The following is a 21,809-nucleotide window of genomic DNA, read 5'->3' on the forward strand; positions in this document are numbered from 1 at the left end:
AACATCCCAGTATGTCACACTCCCACACCTTGTGTTTTGTACATGTTCCTTCACATGTCCTAAGGGATGAGATGGAGAGTGACATTAAAAATGTTAAATTTTGTTTTCAGCTGCAAAAGCAATAAATTAATTTGTAAGAAAGCTTTGCAAATAACAGGTGGCCTATAAAGAGTCAAGAGCCACTGGTATACGAAGCAAATTGGTGTGTGTGTGTGTGTGTGTGTGTGTGTGTGTGTGTGTGTGTGTGTGAATAACTAGTGAACTTCGCAGTATCCTTATACCCTCTCACTCAGTGGCTTATTGAGCGTCAAAGTTTTCATCCCTAGTCAGTGCCAGTTCCATGTAATTAAGTCCCCTGTTGCAGTGAACTGTAAATGGAAAAATTGCCAAGTTGCCCTGTGGTTCAGTGTCCATATTAAACTGAAATGACCTCGATAACCCCAACAGGACCTTGTACAATGAATCTCTGCAGAAGTTGGAAGTCCTATTATCTGAGATAAAAACAGACCACTAGAATAAATAGGGATTTAAGGGGACATTGTATGCCCTATGCTGCCAGTGTTAAATTATCAAATTTTGTGACCCATTGTATTGGAAACTTTTTGACACCAACTTACAATTTTCCATAATTATTGAATGCACTTTTCTAGATACAGTGGACTAGAATTATTACTAAAATTGTACTGTGGGGCTTTTTTTTAAAACACTCAATTTTTTGACAGAATTTTGTAAATAAATGAACATAAAAACAAAATAACTCACAATATTATAATTATTCTAGTTCCATAGTGCTGAATCCCACGCTTGGCATGCCGTGAAAATTTCGTGTCTACCATCAGTACTTTTTTTTTTAGATAACAGGTCATTTATTGCAAAAAATATTGCAGAGATATTGAATTTTAACACTTTTTTTATTACAAAGTCTTACACAGACTTACATTTCTGTGTCTTTTATGCTCTAGAATTGCCCTGGCCCATAGTCTGTCTCTTCTTCAATGTCACAACAGCCCAGTGCTTGCCTCTTCCTTTTCTTTCTTGCTTCTTTTGTCATTTGCTGAGAGCTAACTCTGCTTCACGTACACGAAGCTCATCCACTTCCCGCAGTCCTTTAGCTATGTTCTGTCCAAATCTTATCCCTAACTTCTCCAGAACTGTAAGTCTTTCCTAGTTTGCACCATTAAAAGTTATTACAGCATCAGACACTGCTAACTTTAGGGTCATAAAGCCAAGGACTCATTCACGTTCTGGGTCTTCCCATGTAAGCACTTCTTTAGTAGCTCAGGATTTGCCATATCTCTTTAAATAGGTTGATTGCCGCCATTACTGCAAAAGGAAGAGAATGCTTATATGTAAATTAATACAGGGTGCCAGAAAATTCAGCTTGCCTATATTTACCCCAAGAGTTTGGTGGAGGTGGACACGAAGCATGACATGGCTTTTCATCAGTTGATATTCAATGAAAGAAAGTGCTCCACCACAGCTCTTTTCATCTTCTCTAAATTGTCACAGTTATCTCTAATGGCCTTCTCGTAATATTCCTGTAATTCATCAATTTCTTTGTACGTTAGTCTTCCAGCACATTTTATTGTCTTGCCATCAGACAGTTTTGTGTTACGCAGCTTGGTTTTTAGGTTACGCAAATGTGTTCCCATGCTTTTCTTGACATGTCCTACAGATTCAAGTTTTTGTATAGGAACATCATACGGCTCACTGTTTTGTACTGCAATGAAAGCCTTGCTGTCTCCATCACCTAAGTAATTCACATATCTGACACTTCTCTCCTTCTGGGAAGGCTGAAAAATGTTAACTGCTCCTTTTACCGCCATCCCTCCACTTTTGCCGTCATAATTTTTTACACACTGCTTTTTTATGAAGTAATCTGTTGTTCTGGTTCACTGTACAACCTTGGCAGTACTTACTGAGAACATCAAAATCCAAAACTTTACCAGTGTCACCACTTACTGCAGATGTAAAACCATTTTTAGGACTAAACCCACACTTTTGCCAGGATTTATCTACAGCAATGCTGATGTCTGTGTCACCCTCATTTTGTTCAACAGCTTCAGATGTAGCAGCAACCATTGAATCTTCAGCCACAGCATTTACAGAGTCCCCAATTGCTGTTACATATTTCATATACCTAGAAGGAGGTTTTGGCAAATTCAACACAGTGCAGAGAACATTACCAGCCCTTGCACCTTTACCAGTGCATCTAAGCCAATAGAACAGTCTCATGTTAGTTTCATACAATTCATTACCTGAACACTTTGATGAACTATGAAATGCTTTTCCATTTTTGCACTTCTGACATTTCATAAAAGATATAGGGAAACATTCCACGTGGGAAAAACATAAATAAATAACAAAGATGCTGTGCCTTACCAAACGAGAAAGCGCTGGTTGATAGACACAATAAAAAACACCCAAACACACACACAAATTTCAAGCTTTCGCAACCCAAGGTTGCTTCATCAGGAAAGAGGGAAAGACTAGAGGATGTGGGTTTTAAGGGAGAGGGTAAGGAGTCATTCCAATCCCGGGAGCGGAAAGACTTACCTTAGGGGGAAAAAAGGACAGGTACACACTCGCGCTCACAAACCCAATCATCCCAGCCGCCCCATTGTAGCTGGTTACCAAGCCCCCACAGAACGTATCTCTGCCTACGTAGATCAACTCCTTCAACCCATTACATGCAGTCTCCCATCCTTCATCAAAGACACCAACCACTTTCTCGAACGCATGGAATCCTTACCCAATCTGTTACCCCCGGACACCATCCTTGTAACCATTGATGCCACTTCCTTATACACAGATATTCCGCACGTCCAAACCTGTTTGCTGTGGTATTAGAAGAGGCTCCACCTTTCTAATCATTCTCTGAAGAATGAGCCTCTCCAGTATTTTTCAGAGGTGACAGAGTAAGGAGACTGGTCTATAATTTTTGGGATATTTCCTATCCTTTCCTGGTTTCGGTATGGCAATTACTCTTGCTTTTCACCATACTTTTAGGGATCTTGCATACTTGAATACAGTTGTTTATAAACTCCAGTAACCAAAGCATAGTAGCAGGACCAAAATTCTTGATTTGTTCAGCTATAATGTCATCCAATCCTGCTGCTTTTCCCAATTTATATTTATTCAGGGCTGAATTCAGTTCTTCAAGAGAGAAAGGAGGAGATAAGATATTATTCTCTTGATCCGTTTGCCTGAATAATTGTTTCCTCTCTATATATCTGGGTTTAGTTGATTTGCCATTAATGAGGGGTTGGTGAGCAATTTGGTCTGGTTTAATATTAACATATGTGTTGACTTGAGTGTTATCATTACTCAGGTGACGTAGTAGCCTCCAGGGCTTTTGGCTACTTTTACTCATGTCACAGTCAACCATTAATTGTACCCATTCTTCTCTCTTAGCCTCAGATATTGAAGAGAGAACATTCTGTGCAAGGCTTTATGTGGATTCACTGAAAGGATCTTCTTCAAACTTCCTGTAGTATTCTTCAAGAAGAGTGGCTGTTTCAGGTGTTATACCCTTGATATAATTCATTCCGCATCTCCTTGGAATTGATGCTTGGGAGGAGGCATTAATAATATTAACAAAATTCTCATATTGATCTATCACAGTATCTATAGTTACAATTTTCTCACCTAATAATTTTGAAAATTTCTGCCAATCAGCTTTTTTGAAGTTGTGTCTTTGTCTGAAAGGGATTCCTTGAGGTCTTACTTGTGGGAGAACGTGGCACATAATGGGTCGATGTTGTGTACTCGGTATGGGCTTACAGACGGATTTAGTGCAGGTATGAAAAATACTTTCACTTACAAAAAGCAGATCCAGTTTACAGCCACATTCCCAGCGCCCACTGTAGAAAGAATGAGGTAGTTTGTGGTCATGAAGGAGGGAGAGATGGAAAGTTTCAGCCCACAGGACAGCCTCACCATTTTGATCCTCTTGAGTGTACCCCCAAACATGGCTATGACTGTTGAAATCACCTATCACAATAGAAGCTTTCTCTGTAATAAAATTTTCAGGTGGCATGAAGGAAAAATATGTTGCTGGAGGTTTATATACTGATGTGACTGTACAGTTACGTAACAGTAATAATTTCAATATTGTTATCATCTGACTGACAAACACTACAGACTTCAAGGCCAGTTCTTATAAAGATGGCGCTTCCATTCTGTGCATGTGGTCTTTCAGCAACCAGTTTCATTCCAGGAACAGTACAACGTATCTGCTGGGTAGCACTATGTATTTCTTGAATACACAAAACATCACAGTGCTTAGTGTGGCACATGTCTTGCAAGAGTTGTTGCTTGCAGGGAGATATTCCTTCGACGTTCACGGATATTACAGTCAACACTGGTCCTAAAAAGGACCGTTTATTTGATGTCTCTGATACTTGTAGCGTGAAAGGATCAGCCGCCAGGTCATTCTGAGTTGGACTGAGTTGACTGGACATTGCCCAGGGTACGCCTGATTGCAGTTCATGTATCTGTACTTATCATCAAAATTTGGATTCTTTGGGGAGACTCCTTTCGTGTAACGCATTCAATACTGTTAGTATTGAAACAGTGAAACTGCAATTCAGGCGTATTTATTGCAGAAAACATTGAAAAAAGATAGTTTCTGGTCCAGAGATGTCCGTCACTTGTGCTGAGGCTGTACTTGCTTTTGTGAACGTATGTGTGTGAGTTTCTTTCTCTGGCAAAGGCTGTGACTGAAATCTAATTTGCAAGTGTCTCTTTAGTTGCACCTGTCCGCAATTTAACATATTATCTTTATTGTAAGTATCATCTATCTTTACCTTACATTGTTGATATTCCAGCCTGGAATTTCTATTGTTTGATTGTTATATTAAAGTACATAAGTAAGCACATTTTCTTCCATAGTTAATTTATGTGCCAAGTGAAGTTCAGTATTCATAATGCAGTGCAGTGTAAGTGCACGCCAGCTAATCTCTACAAAGTGACAATAAGAAATGTTTCAGTAATATCACTTTTTAAAGCAATGCCAGCCTCTGACACCTGATGGTCACCATAGAAATTATTAGCGCTGTATCTGCAGTTATTTGTAGGAGTCATAAAAGTATGTTACAGACCACTAAAAAACATTAACTGGCATGATGAAATGTTATGTCAGCTGGACTTCCTCATTTCCTGTAGTTGGCGTAACATTATTGCTTCCACGCCGTAAGTGTTAAAAACTTTGGTGATTGTGTGCTTGTTGTGAAAGTAGGCGTAACATTATTGCTTCCACGCCGTAAGTGTTAAAAGCTTTGGTGATTGTGTGCTTGTTGTGAAAGTAAAATGTCTTGCTTACCTGAATTGAATTGTGTGTGCTTTGAGTGTGAAAATGTTTCCGTTGACTCATGTACTGAATGTATTCAGTATCTGGTATGGTACATTGGTCAGAGAACATTCCACACCCTTCTCTTGAAATAAGTTTAGACTTCATATGATTTATAATTAGTAATTTACCCAAGTCTTATAATATGGTTTCTAATTAAGGACACATTAGGCATACCATTTATCTAATAATTCATCATTGTATCCAGTTTGAGGAGCTGATTTATGTTAACAACAAATAATGTACTTGAGTGAGGCAAACTGTCAACAGGCAAGTTAATTAAAATTATGCAATTTAATGTGGCATTTGAAATTGATAAAAATTGAAGAATATAATATGGTTCATTATAACATTTACCTGAAGATAGCAACTGGGTTGTCAGCCAAAATATTGAGGCAAGAAGTTAACGTCATCTGGCTATAATCCCAAAATCTTATAGAATGCATTATAATTGCTTTTAGTTCCACAAAAGTTATCTGTTTTAAGCCATAATTAAATTGACGGTAGTTATTCTTTCATAATATCAATTAATAACTGAAGTGTTTAAACCAAAAGAACATATGTCCATCACTAGTAGAGACTTTAAAAACTCATCGAGCAAGATGGCACAGTGGTAAGGACACTGGACTCGCATTTGAGAGGTCGACAGTTTAAATCCATCCATGTCTGGACATCCTGATTTAGACTTTCTGTGATTTCCCTAAATCACTCCAAGCAAATGCCTGGATGGTTCCGTTGAAAGGACCCATACTTGAATCATTCTGAGCTTGGGCTCCATCTCTGATGACCTCAATGTCGACAGGGTGTTAAACTTAATCTTCCTTCCCTTCCTTTAAAAAGAATCAATACACCCATTTAATTCATAATAAGCTCAGTAGCATTGTTCTAGGTGTTAATGACTAACATTGACTTATGGACTTTCAAAGGGACACATTAGTGCTTGTCATTACCAGGTGGCGATTGCTGCATTGGTGTCAGGCTTTCATGCTGTATGCGAGAGAAAGGATAATCTGTAGAATGAGGATTTTGCGTGCATATGGGCAATGGCACGGCTAAACTGGACCAGGTGACTTCAGTAATGAGTGTTATTTCTCACCATTGCTTACTCTCATGATTGTACAAAGTCTGAGGTGATCTTCAGCTTTAAAATTGAGTCTTCGAAATGAATCTTTTTCTGTGTAACAGTACATGTGCTGTTTCAAAGTTTCCTGCCAGATTAAAACTGCATGCCAGACCAAGACTATAGCCTAAAACCTTGCCAGGTGATTTTCTTTAAGCTGTGCAGGAATGACTCATGACCTTCCCTCCAGATTTGTTCTGAAAACAACCCTTCTTAGGCTGCGACTAAGCCTTTTTTCACTTAAACTAGTTTTCCTCATAATCTATTTTTCCACTAGTACTCTAACCAAATATTTTTCACCACACATGTCCCAGGACAGCTAACATAGAATGTCACCCATTCCTTAATTAAAAAAAATGCATTTTATGGTTAGTTGATACATAATTTATGATTTGCTGTACTAGTTGACCAGTCACCTAAATTGATCCAGCTGTTTTATATGCATAAAATGCATTTGGGGTGTAATTTTATGTTACACATGTAACAAAATACTGATATGTAGTTTATATTATAACCCTTAATAAAATACATTGCTTGACCATTTTTGAGGTCAGTGAAGAACAATGTACGGGCTATCAAAGGGTGACCAACTCTACTGCACTACGTTCGTGAAATAAGTTATCTGCAAATATCTCAGCTCTAATTTGTAATTATAGAAATCTACGGCCATGGCTGACTTGCCTTAGCAACACTGTGTGTTAATTTTCAGTTCAACTGTTTATTCACATAACTCAAAACAGAGTTGTAAACTACTAGTAGCGAGTTCTTAATTGTGGTCACAGCATCTTATAACTTCCGTTGTGTGAAAAAGCATCAGCAGTGTTCCCATACTTGACGTAATATTTTACAAATTTGAACATAGTCGAAAATTTGATGAAATTCAATATTATGTTAAGTGAATCTCCATTTGGCTTGCTGGTCGAATTGTGCAGTGTCCAGATTTGTGAGGCATTTGGATGTGACAGTGGCCAGATTTTGGGCTACATGGTAAAGTGAGAGCAAGCGTACTCCTCATCAAGTTTCTTGTCGAACGCATCTGACCACCACGAGGTATTATGCACCAAGAACATTATAACCTTTTTGTGTCTGGCCATGCGACCCAGAACAAGTAATGAACCCCTCACAACGTTGTGTCATCCTGCACCATTGGCCAGAGACCAGCATCAGCTAGACCAGGGGATTACCTAAAACCACAACACAAATGACTGCATTTGGAGTGGTGCCATGATGAGAATCATGGACTGCTGACGGAAATGTCATCACATTGTCTTCAGTGATGAATCGCGGCTCTGCACTTCTCTAGATTACCACTGTCAGTGAGTATTTTGGTGACCTGTGGAGAGGTTGCATTCTTCCAATGTTTTGGAGGTGGACAACAGCGTTACTCCTGGCATCACAGTGAGGGGGAGCCATCACCTGTGACTCCAGGTTAAAGCTGGTAGTGATAAAGTGAACTTTGACAGCACAAAGGTGCTTCACAGGTATTCTGCATCCTCAAGAGTTACCTCCCATGTGGCGGTATTGTCACATCATTTTTTGATAGGACAGTATTTGTTCACGCATGATACATATCTCTGTGAACTGTCTGTGGTATGTTGAGGTACTTCCGTAGCCAACCAGATCCCCAGATCTGTCCCCAGTAGTACATATGCGACCAGCTCGGGCATGAACCCCATCTCAGTGTCAGTATCAAGGATATCAAGAATCAGTTACAACAATTGTGGATCAGCTTCCTGACAACCTTCTCAACTAAGTCAGTGCATGCATCCAGGCCTGAGGTGGAGCAATGTCATACTGAAACGTGGCCAAGTATTGGCAAGTTCATTGTAAATTTGACTTGATTTTTTAATCACTCATGTAATGCCACATATCCTCTCAACATGTGAAGATTGTCCCCCCCTTCCCCCCCCCCCCCCCCCCCCTTTCTGTCTCCTTGTGGGTGCTTCACTTCTTTTTGTTGTCAGGTTGTGTACATCAAAATGACCACATTGGTGTGCTGACCAAGCTGGTACCAATACCCTAGATATCTCATACAATGAATTTTTAAATAATAAAAGAAACTTGCTTTTGATCAACTGTAAAGTGGCATAAAATATGATATTATGAAATAGTTTGTCATTGCTATTCTTGTGGTGTGTTTAGAATTCGTACACTTAGCACTATTTGTCCATAATTAAGATAATTACTTCTACCCTCAGATTTCCATCTTGGTAGGATGAGCCCCATTGTCCGGCCTTCTAGCTTTGGGTCAGCTCTTCCTTCTGGTGTAATACTATCTGATTTTCATTATTTGTTTGGGCATCTTACCATCTATTCCCTGTATCCTGACCAGTGTATTCTGAGAGATTTAACTTACTCTCCAACCCTCTGCCTCTCACATGCCTAGCAGTTTTCCATAGGATTTTTCTTTCAAATGCCCTTAGGTTGTTGATATCTGCTTCTGTCATCAGCAGATTGTAACAACTAGTTTTACAAGGGAATAGTATACTCTTAACTTTGTTGTTCTTGTAATAAGATAATTCTTAGTTCACATAATACAGTCTATTTCTTGCTTGCATTCTTTCTCTAATAGACTGTATCATATTATTATTGGTGGCTAAAGGTACACCTGCATAAGAGAAGCAGGTAACATCTTTAAAACATTTTTTAGAGATTTTTTTAGCCATAGAATTGGATATCAACATGTATTTTATCTAGTTTTTGTTTATAGGAAGTCTAATTTTTTGTCCTCTCACTTCCATTATTTTGTACACAACTACTGCAGTATCACCTGCAAATGCACATTTGACTGTATTAATATTACTATGTACTAATTCCACAATTTGCTGCTGTTGTGTGTGTGTGTGTGTGTGTGTGTGTGTGTGTGTGTGTTTGTACAATATTATAAACAGAAAAAAAGATCTTAGTTTTCTGTGTATGAATTATCTCCTGTTACAGGAATTTTCTGATTGAAATTTCTTTTCCAGTGCTGTATTGGTTTTATCTTATTCAAGTAACAGTGTTCATGATTACATACATAAATTCAAAATATTCCTCATCTTCTGCTGTAAAAAAATGGATGCTCTTGTTCAGTCTAGTGTTTGGCTTGAGAATTCCTGTACTCGGCCGTGCAATCACCTCCCTAGTTTTCTGGCCAGTCTAGCTTCTACTTTACCCATCCCAATGACAGCTGAGACATACATAATGCTGATGACAAACTTACATTTGGTTACTCTCCCTCTGCCACTTGTGACATGACTTGACACATCGCAGTGAGACGTAAGAAAATTACATCAATTTTCTCCATGATTGCTGCTGTTATGCTGCACTGGTCTGTCTCCTGAACTACTTCAACCATTTTCATCATTTTCTAGAAAGCTATATAAAGATATCTCTCTCTCTCTCTCTCTCTCTCTCTCTCTCTCTCTCTCTCTCACACACAACACACACACACACACACACACACACACACACACACACACACACACACACACACACACACACAGAGAGAGAGAGAGAGAGAGAGAGAGAGAGAGAGAGAGAGAGAGAGAGAACAATCTCATTATCTGTTATGTCCTAGCCAGTAATGCCACCCGAGCCCGCTGCCAAAAGGTTGGCAACATCAAAGTTCGAACGCCGTCCGCATAAGCAGCGCCAGCGATACAGGAAATCGCCGCAAGTCTGCGCGCGCCACCGCTGGCTTCTGCCTTCTTAAGTGCTGGAGTCGCGAGCGCTAGGACAGTTCTGTATTCGCCGCTCAGTTGTATACTCGCCACCGAATTGTGTACTTGCTAGTCAGTTGTGTGTTCATCGCGGCAGAGTTGTTGTTTGTCGTCAGCCGACGCTGACCTAGCCGCTCCGACTCGAACTAGACAGATTTCTGTAGACACTGAGTTCACTACTGTGTTTGTGTATCTTCGTAAATAAAGATGAGTACCGACTTTTATTTAGTATGAGTGTTTGGGCTTTCATCTTTCTGTTCACTGTTCCAGCGGACCGGTCGGCCCGCTATTAAAAGTGTGGCGGTGACTTCGTAAGCCAGTTCTACAGCCAAGTGTTTGTCGCTACGAACACCGCCACAAAATTATCTGCACAAATATTAATAATAATAATACATTATGATTAATAAAGTTATCTCTCAGCGTTTTGTATTAATAGTATATGGCTTTCAAACTCTTGGATTAAATTTTCTTAATACTTTGCAACATGTATTCAGTATGAAAGAAAAATTATCAACACCATATTATCAGGAAAGATGATTAAACGTACTGTTCTGTAACAGACTAACTGCCGCAACACAGTGTTGTTTAACACATTAACTGCCACTATCAAAGGAAACAGTTTTCCAGGAGCTGTTGAGGTAGTCTATTTACTAATTGTGCCCTTCATTACTGCTAACCACAAAATTTTAAGCTTTTTCGTGGAGTGCCTGTGTATTCTTGAATCAGTAATTAGAATGACACACAGATATGCATTTCAGCAGCATTGGACTTGTAGCATTAAAGTGGCAGGGAGAGCAGTGAAAGAAGCAACTTGTTGCATTAAAACAGACAGCAAATTTGTTAACATTAGGACTTGTTTACAAATATTTTCTCTCTTATGTTACAATAAATGTCTTTCGAACAAATAAAATAATTAGTATAATTTATATTACACTTTTGTAATTTCTTTTAGGTGGCAGAGATTACGTTTAATTTATGGTATCGTTTGTCTGAAGAACTCTACCAGAAAAACAATGATTCTGTTACTGTGGTGTTTAAACCATATGTAGAGAGGCTGATTGAAGCATTATGCAGACATTGTCAGATGGAGCCAGACCATGTAAGTAATTTTCTGTAGATGTTTGATCATAGACGTGATGGATGTAACAAATTCCAACACAGTAATTCTGAAGTGTTGTAACAAAGATTCATAAAAATATAGTAAAGTTCTCTGTAGAAGTAAATAATGAAAGGAGTAATCCTCTGACCAGCTCCATGAAGCAGATACATTGGAACCATGCCTCTCCCCGCTCCCACACCATTACTTGTCCTCACACCAGATTGAAACAGGTAAATCACATCCTTTCATAGGGCTTTCATTGCTTATCACTGTATCCTAAAATGAGGAACATCCTACTCACACTCCTTTGAGCTGTAACTTCCCCTTTCATATTGATTGATTGTTAATGAATGAGTCTCAGGCTCCAGATAGCTCGCAGTAGAATTTTACGAGGGAAGTCACAAAAAAGAATTGTCTTGCTGCACAGTATTTACGCCGAGTGCGTGTTGGCTGTACTGGGTTACTCAGATGAATATTTGCTCCCCGACTTGTACGAGCCTAGCTACACATAAATGCATACAAACTGAGATTGTTGCCCTAATCATGATTACAGTCTATATATATCCAGAGTTTATCTATGAAAGTTTACAGTTTCCGTGAGCTAAAAAGTTTGAATCAGTACGATAACTTTCTAGAGCACCAAAGAATATCTATAAATGCTGCGCTCTGTTGATAATCTATATTGTCACACAGATAAATGTTTCATGAGCACATATATTAAATGGGTTGAAAGAAATGTCAAACACTGTTAAATTCACTTTATGTTGGTCTATTCTAGTCTATGCACATTCTATCATTGTCTTAAAGAAGTAACCTTTCTTCCAGATGGGTGGAATTAGTTACGTAAATTCAGCCAAAGATTTTTACAGCTAGATCCAGATTACGGTATTTACTTTAACACAGTTTAGGTATATTCCTCACAGTTCACACTATTCATCGCTTCCTATCAGTTGAATTATTAGTTGTCTATTACATTGGGTCTAAGTTCAGTCTTTCATTGATAATAATCAAATTAAGACAATATATTCGGTTATTTTCCTAGCTTGAATTACTTCAAAGATATTTTCCAAGTTGCTGATTTACCTCTTTGTTTTTAATCTTTCTAGCAGATTGCAAATCTTCAAAATGTAACAGACCATCTCGTATCGCCTATCAATATTACGTACGAGCACACAAGTTCAGTTACGACACGACACGACAAGGCATTATTGGTTTAAATGGTTCCATAGTATTTTGTGAGGTACTTAAAACTTATTTTCCTGTGTACTAAATTGAAAGTTTTAAACCAGCACATCAGGTACACAATGAAATTATTTCTTTACTCTAAGTTGAAAAATGCAACAGTTAATGCCATTCTGGCTCTGAAAAGAAAATATCTTTACTATTCTTATTCTAAATGCAAATACAACTTTCAAATACTTATCCTAATAATAAATATTCCAGCTATTATTTCTGTTGCAGAATGCAGCTGTGATTTTAAACGTTTTTCTTACACTACATATTTTAATTCTGTAACTAAAAGCATAGAAAAGGAAGGTGGTTTAAATACTGTTCATCATAGAATGTCTTATTCCACAAATCGTGAAGTCTCTTTATGATTCAGTTTAAGTTTCTTGCTTCTCTTCTTTCATAAGGTTGTTCAGGACACGAATCCTCTACTAAAGGTGTAAAACAGTTTATAGCAATTTTTCAGGCTACAGCTTCTTAGTTCATTGTCAGATTCTCAATATTACCTTTAAGGTTCTTCAGCATAGGTTATCTCAATTATTATATTACTAAAGATCTCCTTCTCTTGTCACTTTCTTTTGACAAACAAGTTCATAGGTAAAGTTATTTACACACAAATCTTCAGTTCAGTTCGTAGGACAAGACGACGACAACTTAAAATTACAAATATTTCTTTTCTAAAAAATAAACACACACACACACACACACACACACACACACACACACACACACTTAAATCTACTGCCAAAATCGTTTTCAATCCTAGTGACTGTAGATGCCGTTGTTCATTCCCTTATAATTAGACTCAAAATATAACTTCCAGGATGAGGTATTCTCACTATTTTGAAAGGACCTTCATATTTTAATTGCAACTTCTTGTATAACTTCTTTATGGCAGATGATTTCGGATGAGATCTTACCATGATACTTTCTCCAACTTGATAAGTAACAGATTTAATCAGGTTTATCATAGTAAGTTTTCTTTAATTTTTTGTGATGCTGAAGCACAGCACACACTTGGTTAAATAAGGCAGATTTGTCTGTGGGTAATGGATTATTGAATTTCGGTAGGTTTTCATTCCATTTGTTCGTTTGACAATTACCAAATAAGATATTGTAAGGAGTAAAACCGGCAGATGAATGGGGTAACTGATTACACACTTCCTCGAATTTCTGCAAATACTCTATCCAGCGATAGTGTTGGCTGGAGACGTACGTCCTCATAAATCGATTTAGTTCTCTGAATATGCGTTCAGGGGGACTACTTTTTGGATTGAAACGAGAAACCTGAATGTGGCCAATGCTTTCTCTGCGTAGACACTCCTTCCAGGATCTACACGAAAAATACGAAGCACTGTTAACAATGCTTTTGGTTATCCCACTTGAACTATGTATTTCTCTGTTAATATCTTTAACATTGGCTTAACCCTTACAGTTTTTAATGGATACACTTTTACGTATTTGTTAAACAGGCTGTAAAATGCTAGCACATATTTAAAATTATCCTTTGACGCTGGCAAAGGACCTGTTATGTCACACTAGACTAGATCGTGAATATTGTTCACTACTATAGGTCACAACTCAGTTTTCGTCGAATAATTAATTGGCTTAACTTTTTGGCATATTACAAAAGTTTTCAGGATTTTCTGTGCAATACGCTTTAAATTTGGGTAATGCGCATGCACCGTTATTAATTTAGCACACTTATAACTACTTGCAAGTCCCCATGATATATGTGTGTGCAAAAGGAATTTTTGTTCATAGTCTAAGGGGAATGCAAAATTTTCTTTGTTGGAAAAAATCACTATTTTTGTAGGACAGAATATAGTAGTGAAGGCAATATCACATGTTTTGATGGCTACTGTTACTTTTAGAGAGGAATTGTTTAATAATTTTCCATTTAGAATCTTGTTCTTGAAGTTTAATAATGTTCTTGCACATGAATTCGATGTCTTTCTCGAATGGAGAGTTCTGAATCAACATTAGTCGAAAGTTGTCACTTCTGTTTACTGCGGCACGTGTTCCAGCGATACCGCGCGGTAACCTAGAGTGTGCATCAGCAGTAACATTATCCTTGCCACGAATATGTCGTATTTCCAATGAATATTCCTGCAAGAGCAGTGCCCATCTGGTTAGCCGTATGTGTAACAGCCTATATGTCATCAAAAAAGTAACAGCTTGGTGGTCACAATACACAATTATTGGTTTTCCATACACAAAATATCTAAACTACTTTAGCTACCACACCAAGGCTATCACTTGTTTCATGGTTGTATAAACTCTCTCACAATTTGTGAGCATTCAGCTGGCAAAACTTATAAGTTTGATAGTATTAATGTCATCTGGAAAGTCTGTTTGAAATAGTATTGCTTCCAGACCAGTGTCTGAAGCATCTGTGGCTATATAAAACTGTTCATCCATTTGTGGGTGGTGCAATATCTGCACATTCAGCAAAGCGTTCAGTGAAACGCTTCATGACGTTCAGCTGTCCAATGCCACGAAACGTTCTTTTGCAACAGGTTAAGCAAACAATCCTTGTTTAACACCTAATCAGGTAGGAATTTCCTGAAAAAAGATGGCAAACTGAGAAAGGACTTGAGTTGCTTACAAGTGCACAGGTACAGACAATCACTTATTGCTTTCAACTTTTTGGGGTCAGGTGTTATGCCCATGGGAGAGATAATATGCCTGAGAAACTTAATTCTTTCTTTTCCAAATTTGGACTTAGAAAGGTTTGTGGTTACTCCATAGTCTTGAAAACGATGGAACACTCTTTGTAACAGTTCTACATTATGCTCTCAGGTGTCGGTTGCCACGAGGCGGTCATCGATGTACAAGGTTACCTCATTTAACAAGTCCGGGCCTAAAACCGTATCTAATGTGGAAGTAAAAACTCAACCACTAATAATGAGACCGAACGGCATGACTTTGAAGTGGAAACTTCTCCCCGTGAAAATGAAAGCCGTATATTTCCGAGGCTCTTCATCCAACTTAACCTGCCAGTAGTTGTGGCAGAGGTCAATGGAGGTCAAAGAACCACTGCAGTAGTTCGTCTAAGTTCTCGGGCCTAGTCCAAACAGGTATTAAAAATTTATTGGTGTTTCTGGCGTCAAGCACAAGTCTTATATCACCGTTAGCTTTTGCAACTGCTAGGAGTGGGCTACTATACTCGGAGTTGGGTGGTTCTAGTATGTCCCACTCCAACATTCTCTGAATTTCTAGTCTAACGGATTCTTGTTTAGACCAGGGTATCAAGTAAGTTGTTTTGCAATATGTTTCAGTAGGCCACACATGCATCTTATACTTAAATCCTTCGATGACACCAGGTTTGTTGCTAAAAACTGGTGCATACTGAAATAGTAAATTCGACAGTTCCTGTCTTGGCACACTTGACAAATATTCAGACTCGGTTAATTTGTCTTTGATAACGTGCTCGAGATCTGAATTGGAATCGACTACAAGCAAACTAATCATGTCGGTTGACATTACATTATTATAATTACATAACAATGGCAGATTCCGACAGTATTTGTCGAGAGTCCTTGTTTCCCTTAACAAAGACAATTCGACAATCCCTTTCTGTAAGTCAGTGACTCCCCGGTTTTCGACTAAATAGTCCCATTCCCAAATGCATGGCATGGATAAATTTTTGACTACCAGGTAGGTGCACTTAAGTTTTTCCTCCTGTATGATTAATTTCACCTGCACTTGAGCTTTAGTGGGTTGAATACCTGTGCCGAAAGCTCCAGAAATAGTACACCCTGTTACAGGAAAGGTAGGTACTCTTTCCATTCTATTAATACACCCACTTCCTTTCGTCTTCCCCTCTCCTTCCCTCTTTCCTGATGAGGCAACAGTTTGTTGCGAAAGCTTGAATTTTGTGTGTATGTTTGTGTTTGTTTGTGTGTCTATTGACCTGCCAGCACTTTCGTTCGGTAAGTCACCTCATCTTTGTTTTTATATATAATTTTTCCCACGTGGAATGTTTCCCTCTATTATATTGATATTAATACATTTAAGTAGATTAAACGACATCACATTAGTGGTAGCTCCTGTGTCTGTAAGGATGTGTACAGGTATACCATTTATATCTCCAGCTACTACAGCTTGCATGTATTATTTGGATTCAGGTTGGTGCGAAGTTGCCTCAATCAGTAATTCATCTCTAATGTCCACTCCAGAATTGTATCTTAGTAAACACACAGATTGGTTATGTTGACCTCCATTAAGCCTACCAGCCACCCCCGGAAGTCTAGGACTGGCTGGTCCTAGTTTGTTGAGGTATTTGGTTCATGACGTGGCTCCTCAACTATTTCCAGGACATGGACATTATGATTTTGTGGATTATATCTGGTATTCCCGAATTTCAGCTGCACCGTTGCCCAAAGGAATCGCTGCAGAAGTGTTTAGATGTGAATAGTTAGGCCCATTTGTGTGGTTTACTGGATTGTTCCAACGAGAATTTGTTGGAACCCATTGATATGAAGGATTATGATTTTCTGTATTGTTTTGTTCCCTGTTCTTATATTGCCTTGTATCTTTGTATTCTCTTTTTCGATTTTGAACACTAGTCTCGCCAAGATGTATGTCATGCGCATCTGGTCCTTGACTATATACATTTCTGCTGTTTTGATTGTTGCAACTGGGATTATAGAAATTCTGATTATTGAAGTTCTGTCTACGTTGTGAACCTCAGTTATTAGACTGATGATGGCTGCTGCCGTTAGACGGAGAGTTATTATTATTATTATTATTATTATTATTATTATTACCATTTCCGTTATTGTAACATGCATCTCTACCGTTAAACTGACAGAAATCCTCTTGGATGATATCTGTCATATCAATCATGGACAGAAATTGTTCAAAGTCGTCATCAGGTGCATGAATAAGCATTTCACGAATGTTAATTGTAAGCCTGGTTTTAAGGATCCGAATAACTTCACGGTGCGATATAGGATCTGTCCAATACTGAATAACATGTCCTACATGTTTCACTCACTTCACTCGCCCAAGGAGATGCCTCACTGACTATTTTCGAAACCATAAATTGAATTTTGTCATACTCTGTCCATATCTTCGGAAATATTCGTTTAAAACTGTTGATAAAAATTTTGGGGTGAGTTGTGTTTTTCTCTGACTTGAGTATTGGAAACTGCCTACTTTTAAATATGCTGTTTTCAATTTTAATAGATGACAAAGAAGTTTTCTGAGTGAACCGCTCAGACTCTGGCAAAGATCGTTCATCACTATCGATTCCTACTGTTTTGTATTCATGACGCCTTCTTTTCTCTGGACTAGTGTTGCAATGTCGACTTCTAACAGAAAATTCCCATACATCTTGGTTACGATCTTTTATGCTATCATTCGGAACGTAACCAAAACGACTTGAATTCTTCATATCCTTAGGTATTTCGTTGATTACTTTGTTTTTAATCACATGAAATTCCTCTTTTAGTAGTTCAGTGTCCTCAGCATTAGATATGTTTAATTTTGTTTTACTAGTTGAAGTTTAAGTTCAGCAGTGTCATTTACCCGCTTTTTTATCTCCTCTGATTTTTCATCTATCCGTATGGACATTTCTTTTCCCCACTGACTAGATTTTTTAAGTAGAAACGAATCAACATTTTGTATAGCGTTTAACTCTAGTTGATTCATTTTTGCAGACAGTTCCGATACCTGCTGTACTACAGAGTCTTGAGTAGATTTCACTACGGTGAGATTTTCTTCTGGTGTTTGTACAGCACCAGAGATGTCACTGTTCTCAGTCTGCACTTTCTCGAGCTTCTGATTATATCTGAGCTCACAAGCTTCCTGTAATTCTAACCTTTCCTGCTTAAACTTTCTGTTCTCTTCTTCCCGTTCCTGTTCTATCTTTCTAAAATATTCTTCTCTTTCTAACTCTCTCTGTGCAAGATATTCCTCTCTTTCTAATTCTTTCTGTTTTATAAATTCAGACATATTTGCTTTAAACATCCTATATCTTTCTTTCTAAGGAGAAAATATAAAAATGCAGTAAGTGAAACAGGCAAAAAGGAATACAAACGTCTCAAAAATGAGATCGACAGGAAGTGCAAAATGGCTAAGCAGGGATGGCTAGAGGACAAATGTAAGGATGTAGAGGCCTATCTCACTAGGGGTAAGATAGATACCGCCTACAGGAAAATTAAAGAGACCTTTGGAGATAAGAGAACGACTTGTATGAATATCAAGAGCTCAGATGGAAACCCAGTTCTAAGCAAAGAAGGGAAAGCAGAAAGGTGGAAGGAGTATATAGAGGGTCTATACAAGGGCGATGTACTTGAGGACAATATTATGGAAATGGAAGAGGATGTAGATGAAGATGAAATGGGAGATATGATACTGCGTGAAGAGTTTGACAGAGCACTGAAAGACCTGAGTCGAAACAAGGCCCCCGGAGTAGACAATATTCCATTGGAACTACTGACGGCCGTGGGAGAGCCAGTCCTGACAAAACTCTACCATCTGGTGAGCAAGATGTATGAAACAGGCGAAATACCCTCAGACTTCAAGAAGAATATAATAATTCCAATCCCAAAGAAAGCAGGTGTTGACAGATGTGAAAATTACCGAACTATCAGCTTAATAAGTCACAGCTGCAAAATACTAACACGAATTCTTTACAGACGAATGGAAAAACTAGTAGAAGCCAACCTCGGGGAAGATCAGTTTGGATTCCGTAGAAACACTGGAACACGTGAGGCAATACTGACCTTACGACTTATCTTAGAAGAAAGATTAAGGAAAGGCAAACCTACGTTTCTAGCATTTGTAGACTTGGAGAAAGCTTTTGACAATGTTGACTGGAATACTCTCTTTCAAATTCTAAAGGTGGCAGGGGTAAAATACAGGGAGCGAAAGGCTATTTACAATTTGTACAGAAACCAGATGACAGTTATAAGAGTCGAGGGACATGAAAGGGAAGCAGTGGTTGGGAAGGGAGTAAGACAGGGTTGTAGCCTCTCCCCGATGTTGTTCAATCTGTATATTGAGCAAGCAGTAAAGGAAACAAAAGAAAAATTCGGAGTAGGTATTAAAATTCATGGAGAAGAAATAAAAACTTTGAGGTTTGCCGATGACATTGTAATTCTGTCAGAGACAGCAAAGGACTTGGAAGAGCAGTTGAATGGAATGGACAGTGTCTTGAAAGGAGGATATAAGATGAACATCAATAAAAGCAAAACAAGGATAATGGAATGTAGTCTAAGTCGGGTGATGCTGAGGGAATTAGATTAGGAAATGAGGCACTTAAAGTAGTAAAGGAGTTTTGCTATTTGGGGAGCAAAATAACTGATGATGGTCGAAGTAGAGAGGATATAAAATGTAGGCTGGCAATGGCAGGGAAAGCGTTTCTGAAGAAGAGAAATTTGTTAACATCCAGTATTGATTTAAGTGTCAGGAAGTCATTTCTGAAAGTATTCGTATGGAGTGTAGCCATGTATGGAAGTGAAACATGGACGATAAATAGTTTGGACAAGAAGAGAATAGAAGCTTTCGAAATGTGGTGCTACAGAAGAATGCTGAAGATTAGATGGGTAGATCACATAACTAATGAGGAAGTATTGAATAGGATTGGGGAGAAGAGAAGTTTGTGGCACAACTTGACCAGAAGAAGGGATCGGTTGGTAGGACATGTTCTGAGGCATCAAGGGATCACCAATTTAGTATTGGAGGGCAGCGTGGAGGGTAAAAATCGTAGAGGGAGACCAAGAGATGAATACACTAAGCAGATTCAGAAGGATGTAGGTTGCAGTAGGTACTAGGAGATGAAAAAGCTTGCACAGGATAGAGTAGCATGGAGAGCTGCATCAAACCAGTCTCAGGACTGAAGACCACAACAACAACAACAACATATCTTTCTTCTAACCGTGAGTCACGTTCAGCCAGCCGGGAATCCCATTCAGCCAATTCGGTTATATGTTTCTCCATTCATAGCTCAAGCTCTTTTCGCTCGGCATCACTTTCTTCCATCTTAGATATGAAATTGAACAACATATTCATATCAAAGTGTTGCATGTAAGAAGCATTCGTCAACCAGAAGTTTCTCTTTGATCATTAATTACTGTTACTTGAGCCTCCACGACAACCAGAATTTTTTCTATCTCATCTTTGGAAGTCATGAGCACTTTCAGTTCATCCATTCTTTCTCTTGGCTCATTTTCTGTGTCAAGAGAAGGAATGTTTTCTACATTTTGACTCGTTTGCTCTACCGATTCTTCTCTGAGTTCGGATTCATCCTTGTCTTGATCTAATTGACCCTTTCTGGTTCTCTTTGACATTTTGAAAATTATTATTCTCTAATTAACAGTTTACTAAACCTTTCTGCACGATAAGTACTCAGTTGTCTTTATGGTTGCACACAATCTTACACAGATACACAAATAATGGTACAAGGATTTCAGTGTTCCACCACAGTGAATAAACTTTTGACTAGTACTCACTAACCTGAGTTGTTCAGTTCTTTACTGGTAAGTGTTTTGTTGTGTGGAGGCGGTGGATGTGCAGTTAGCTTTGGCAGCAACAGCGCCCCCCAGTCCTCACGGCACTGGAAGTCATCGCTCTCAGCAGTCGACAGCCTCCACGTAGTCGAAGTCAGCGCGTCGTCGTAGCTCGATCAGCACTGCGTCCTCCGACATCGACTCGAAGTTCTGCGTTGTCATATTGTGGCGCAAATGTGGCGCCTATGCCTTACTTGGTACTTACAGTCCTATATTCTTAATCTCAGGGTCGTTCTTCGTGGTTTTGAGCCCTGCATTATGGGTGTCAGTTTTTTGTAACTTCCCTGTTTATACTTATTGATTGTTAGTGACTGATGCTCAGGCTCTGGCTAGCTCATGATAGAAAGTATGCGAGGAAAGTCACAAAAAAGAATTGTCTTGCTGCACGGTATTTACGCCGAGTGCGGGTTAGTTGTACCGGCTTACTCAGATGAATATTTGGTCCCTGACATGTATGAGCCTAGCTACATGTTAGTGCATACAAACTGAGATTACTGCCCAATTCATGATTACAGTCTATAAACATCCAGAATTTATCTATGAAAGTTATCAATTTGTGTGAGCTAAAAAAATCTGAATCAGTACAATAACTTTCTAGAGCGCAAAAGAATATCTATGAATGCTGCACGCTGTTGATAATCTATGTTGTTGCACGGATGAATGTTTCATGAGCAAATAATATTAAATGGGTTGAAAGCAATGTCAAACACTGTAAATTCACTTTATGTTGGTTTATTCTAGTCAGTATTATTGTCTTAAAGAAGTAATCTTTCTTTCAGATGGGTGGAATTAG

At 38.5% G+C, this 21,809-nt stretch overlaps 1 protein-coding gene across 1 annotated transcript in view; it reads left to right on the top strand.

Annotated features, from left to right (window-relative positions):
• The window catches only part of LOC124802585 (transportin-3), a 202,926-nt gene that overhangs the window by 73,208 nt on the left and 107,909 nt on the right, over positions 1-21,809 (top strand). The window contains exon 7 of the mRNA XM_047263458.1: positions 11,124-11,270. Coding sequence (XP_047119414.1) covers positions 11,124-11,270 — 147 coding nt within the window. The remainder of the gene's footprint in view (positions 1-11,123; positions 11,271-21,809) is intronic.

This window comes from Schistocerca piceifrons, chromosome 6 (assembly GCF_021461385.2).
Source record: "Schistocerca piceifrons isolate TAMUIC-IGC-003096 chromosome 6, iqSchPice1.1, whole genome shotgun sequence".
Lineage (NCBI taxonomy): Eukaryota > Metazoa > Arthropoda > Insecta > Orthoptera > Acrididae > Schistocerca > Schistocerca piceifrons.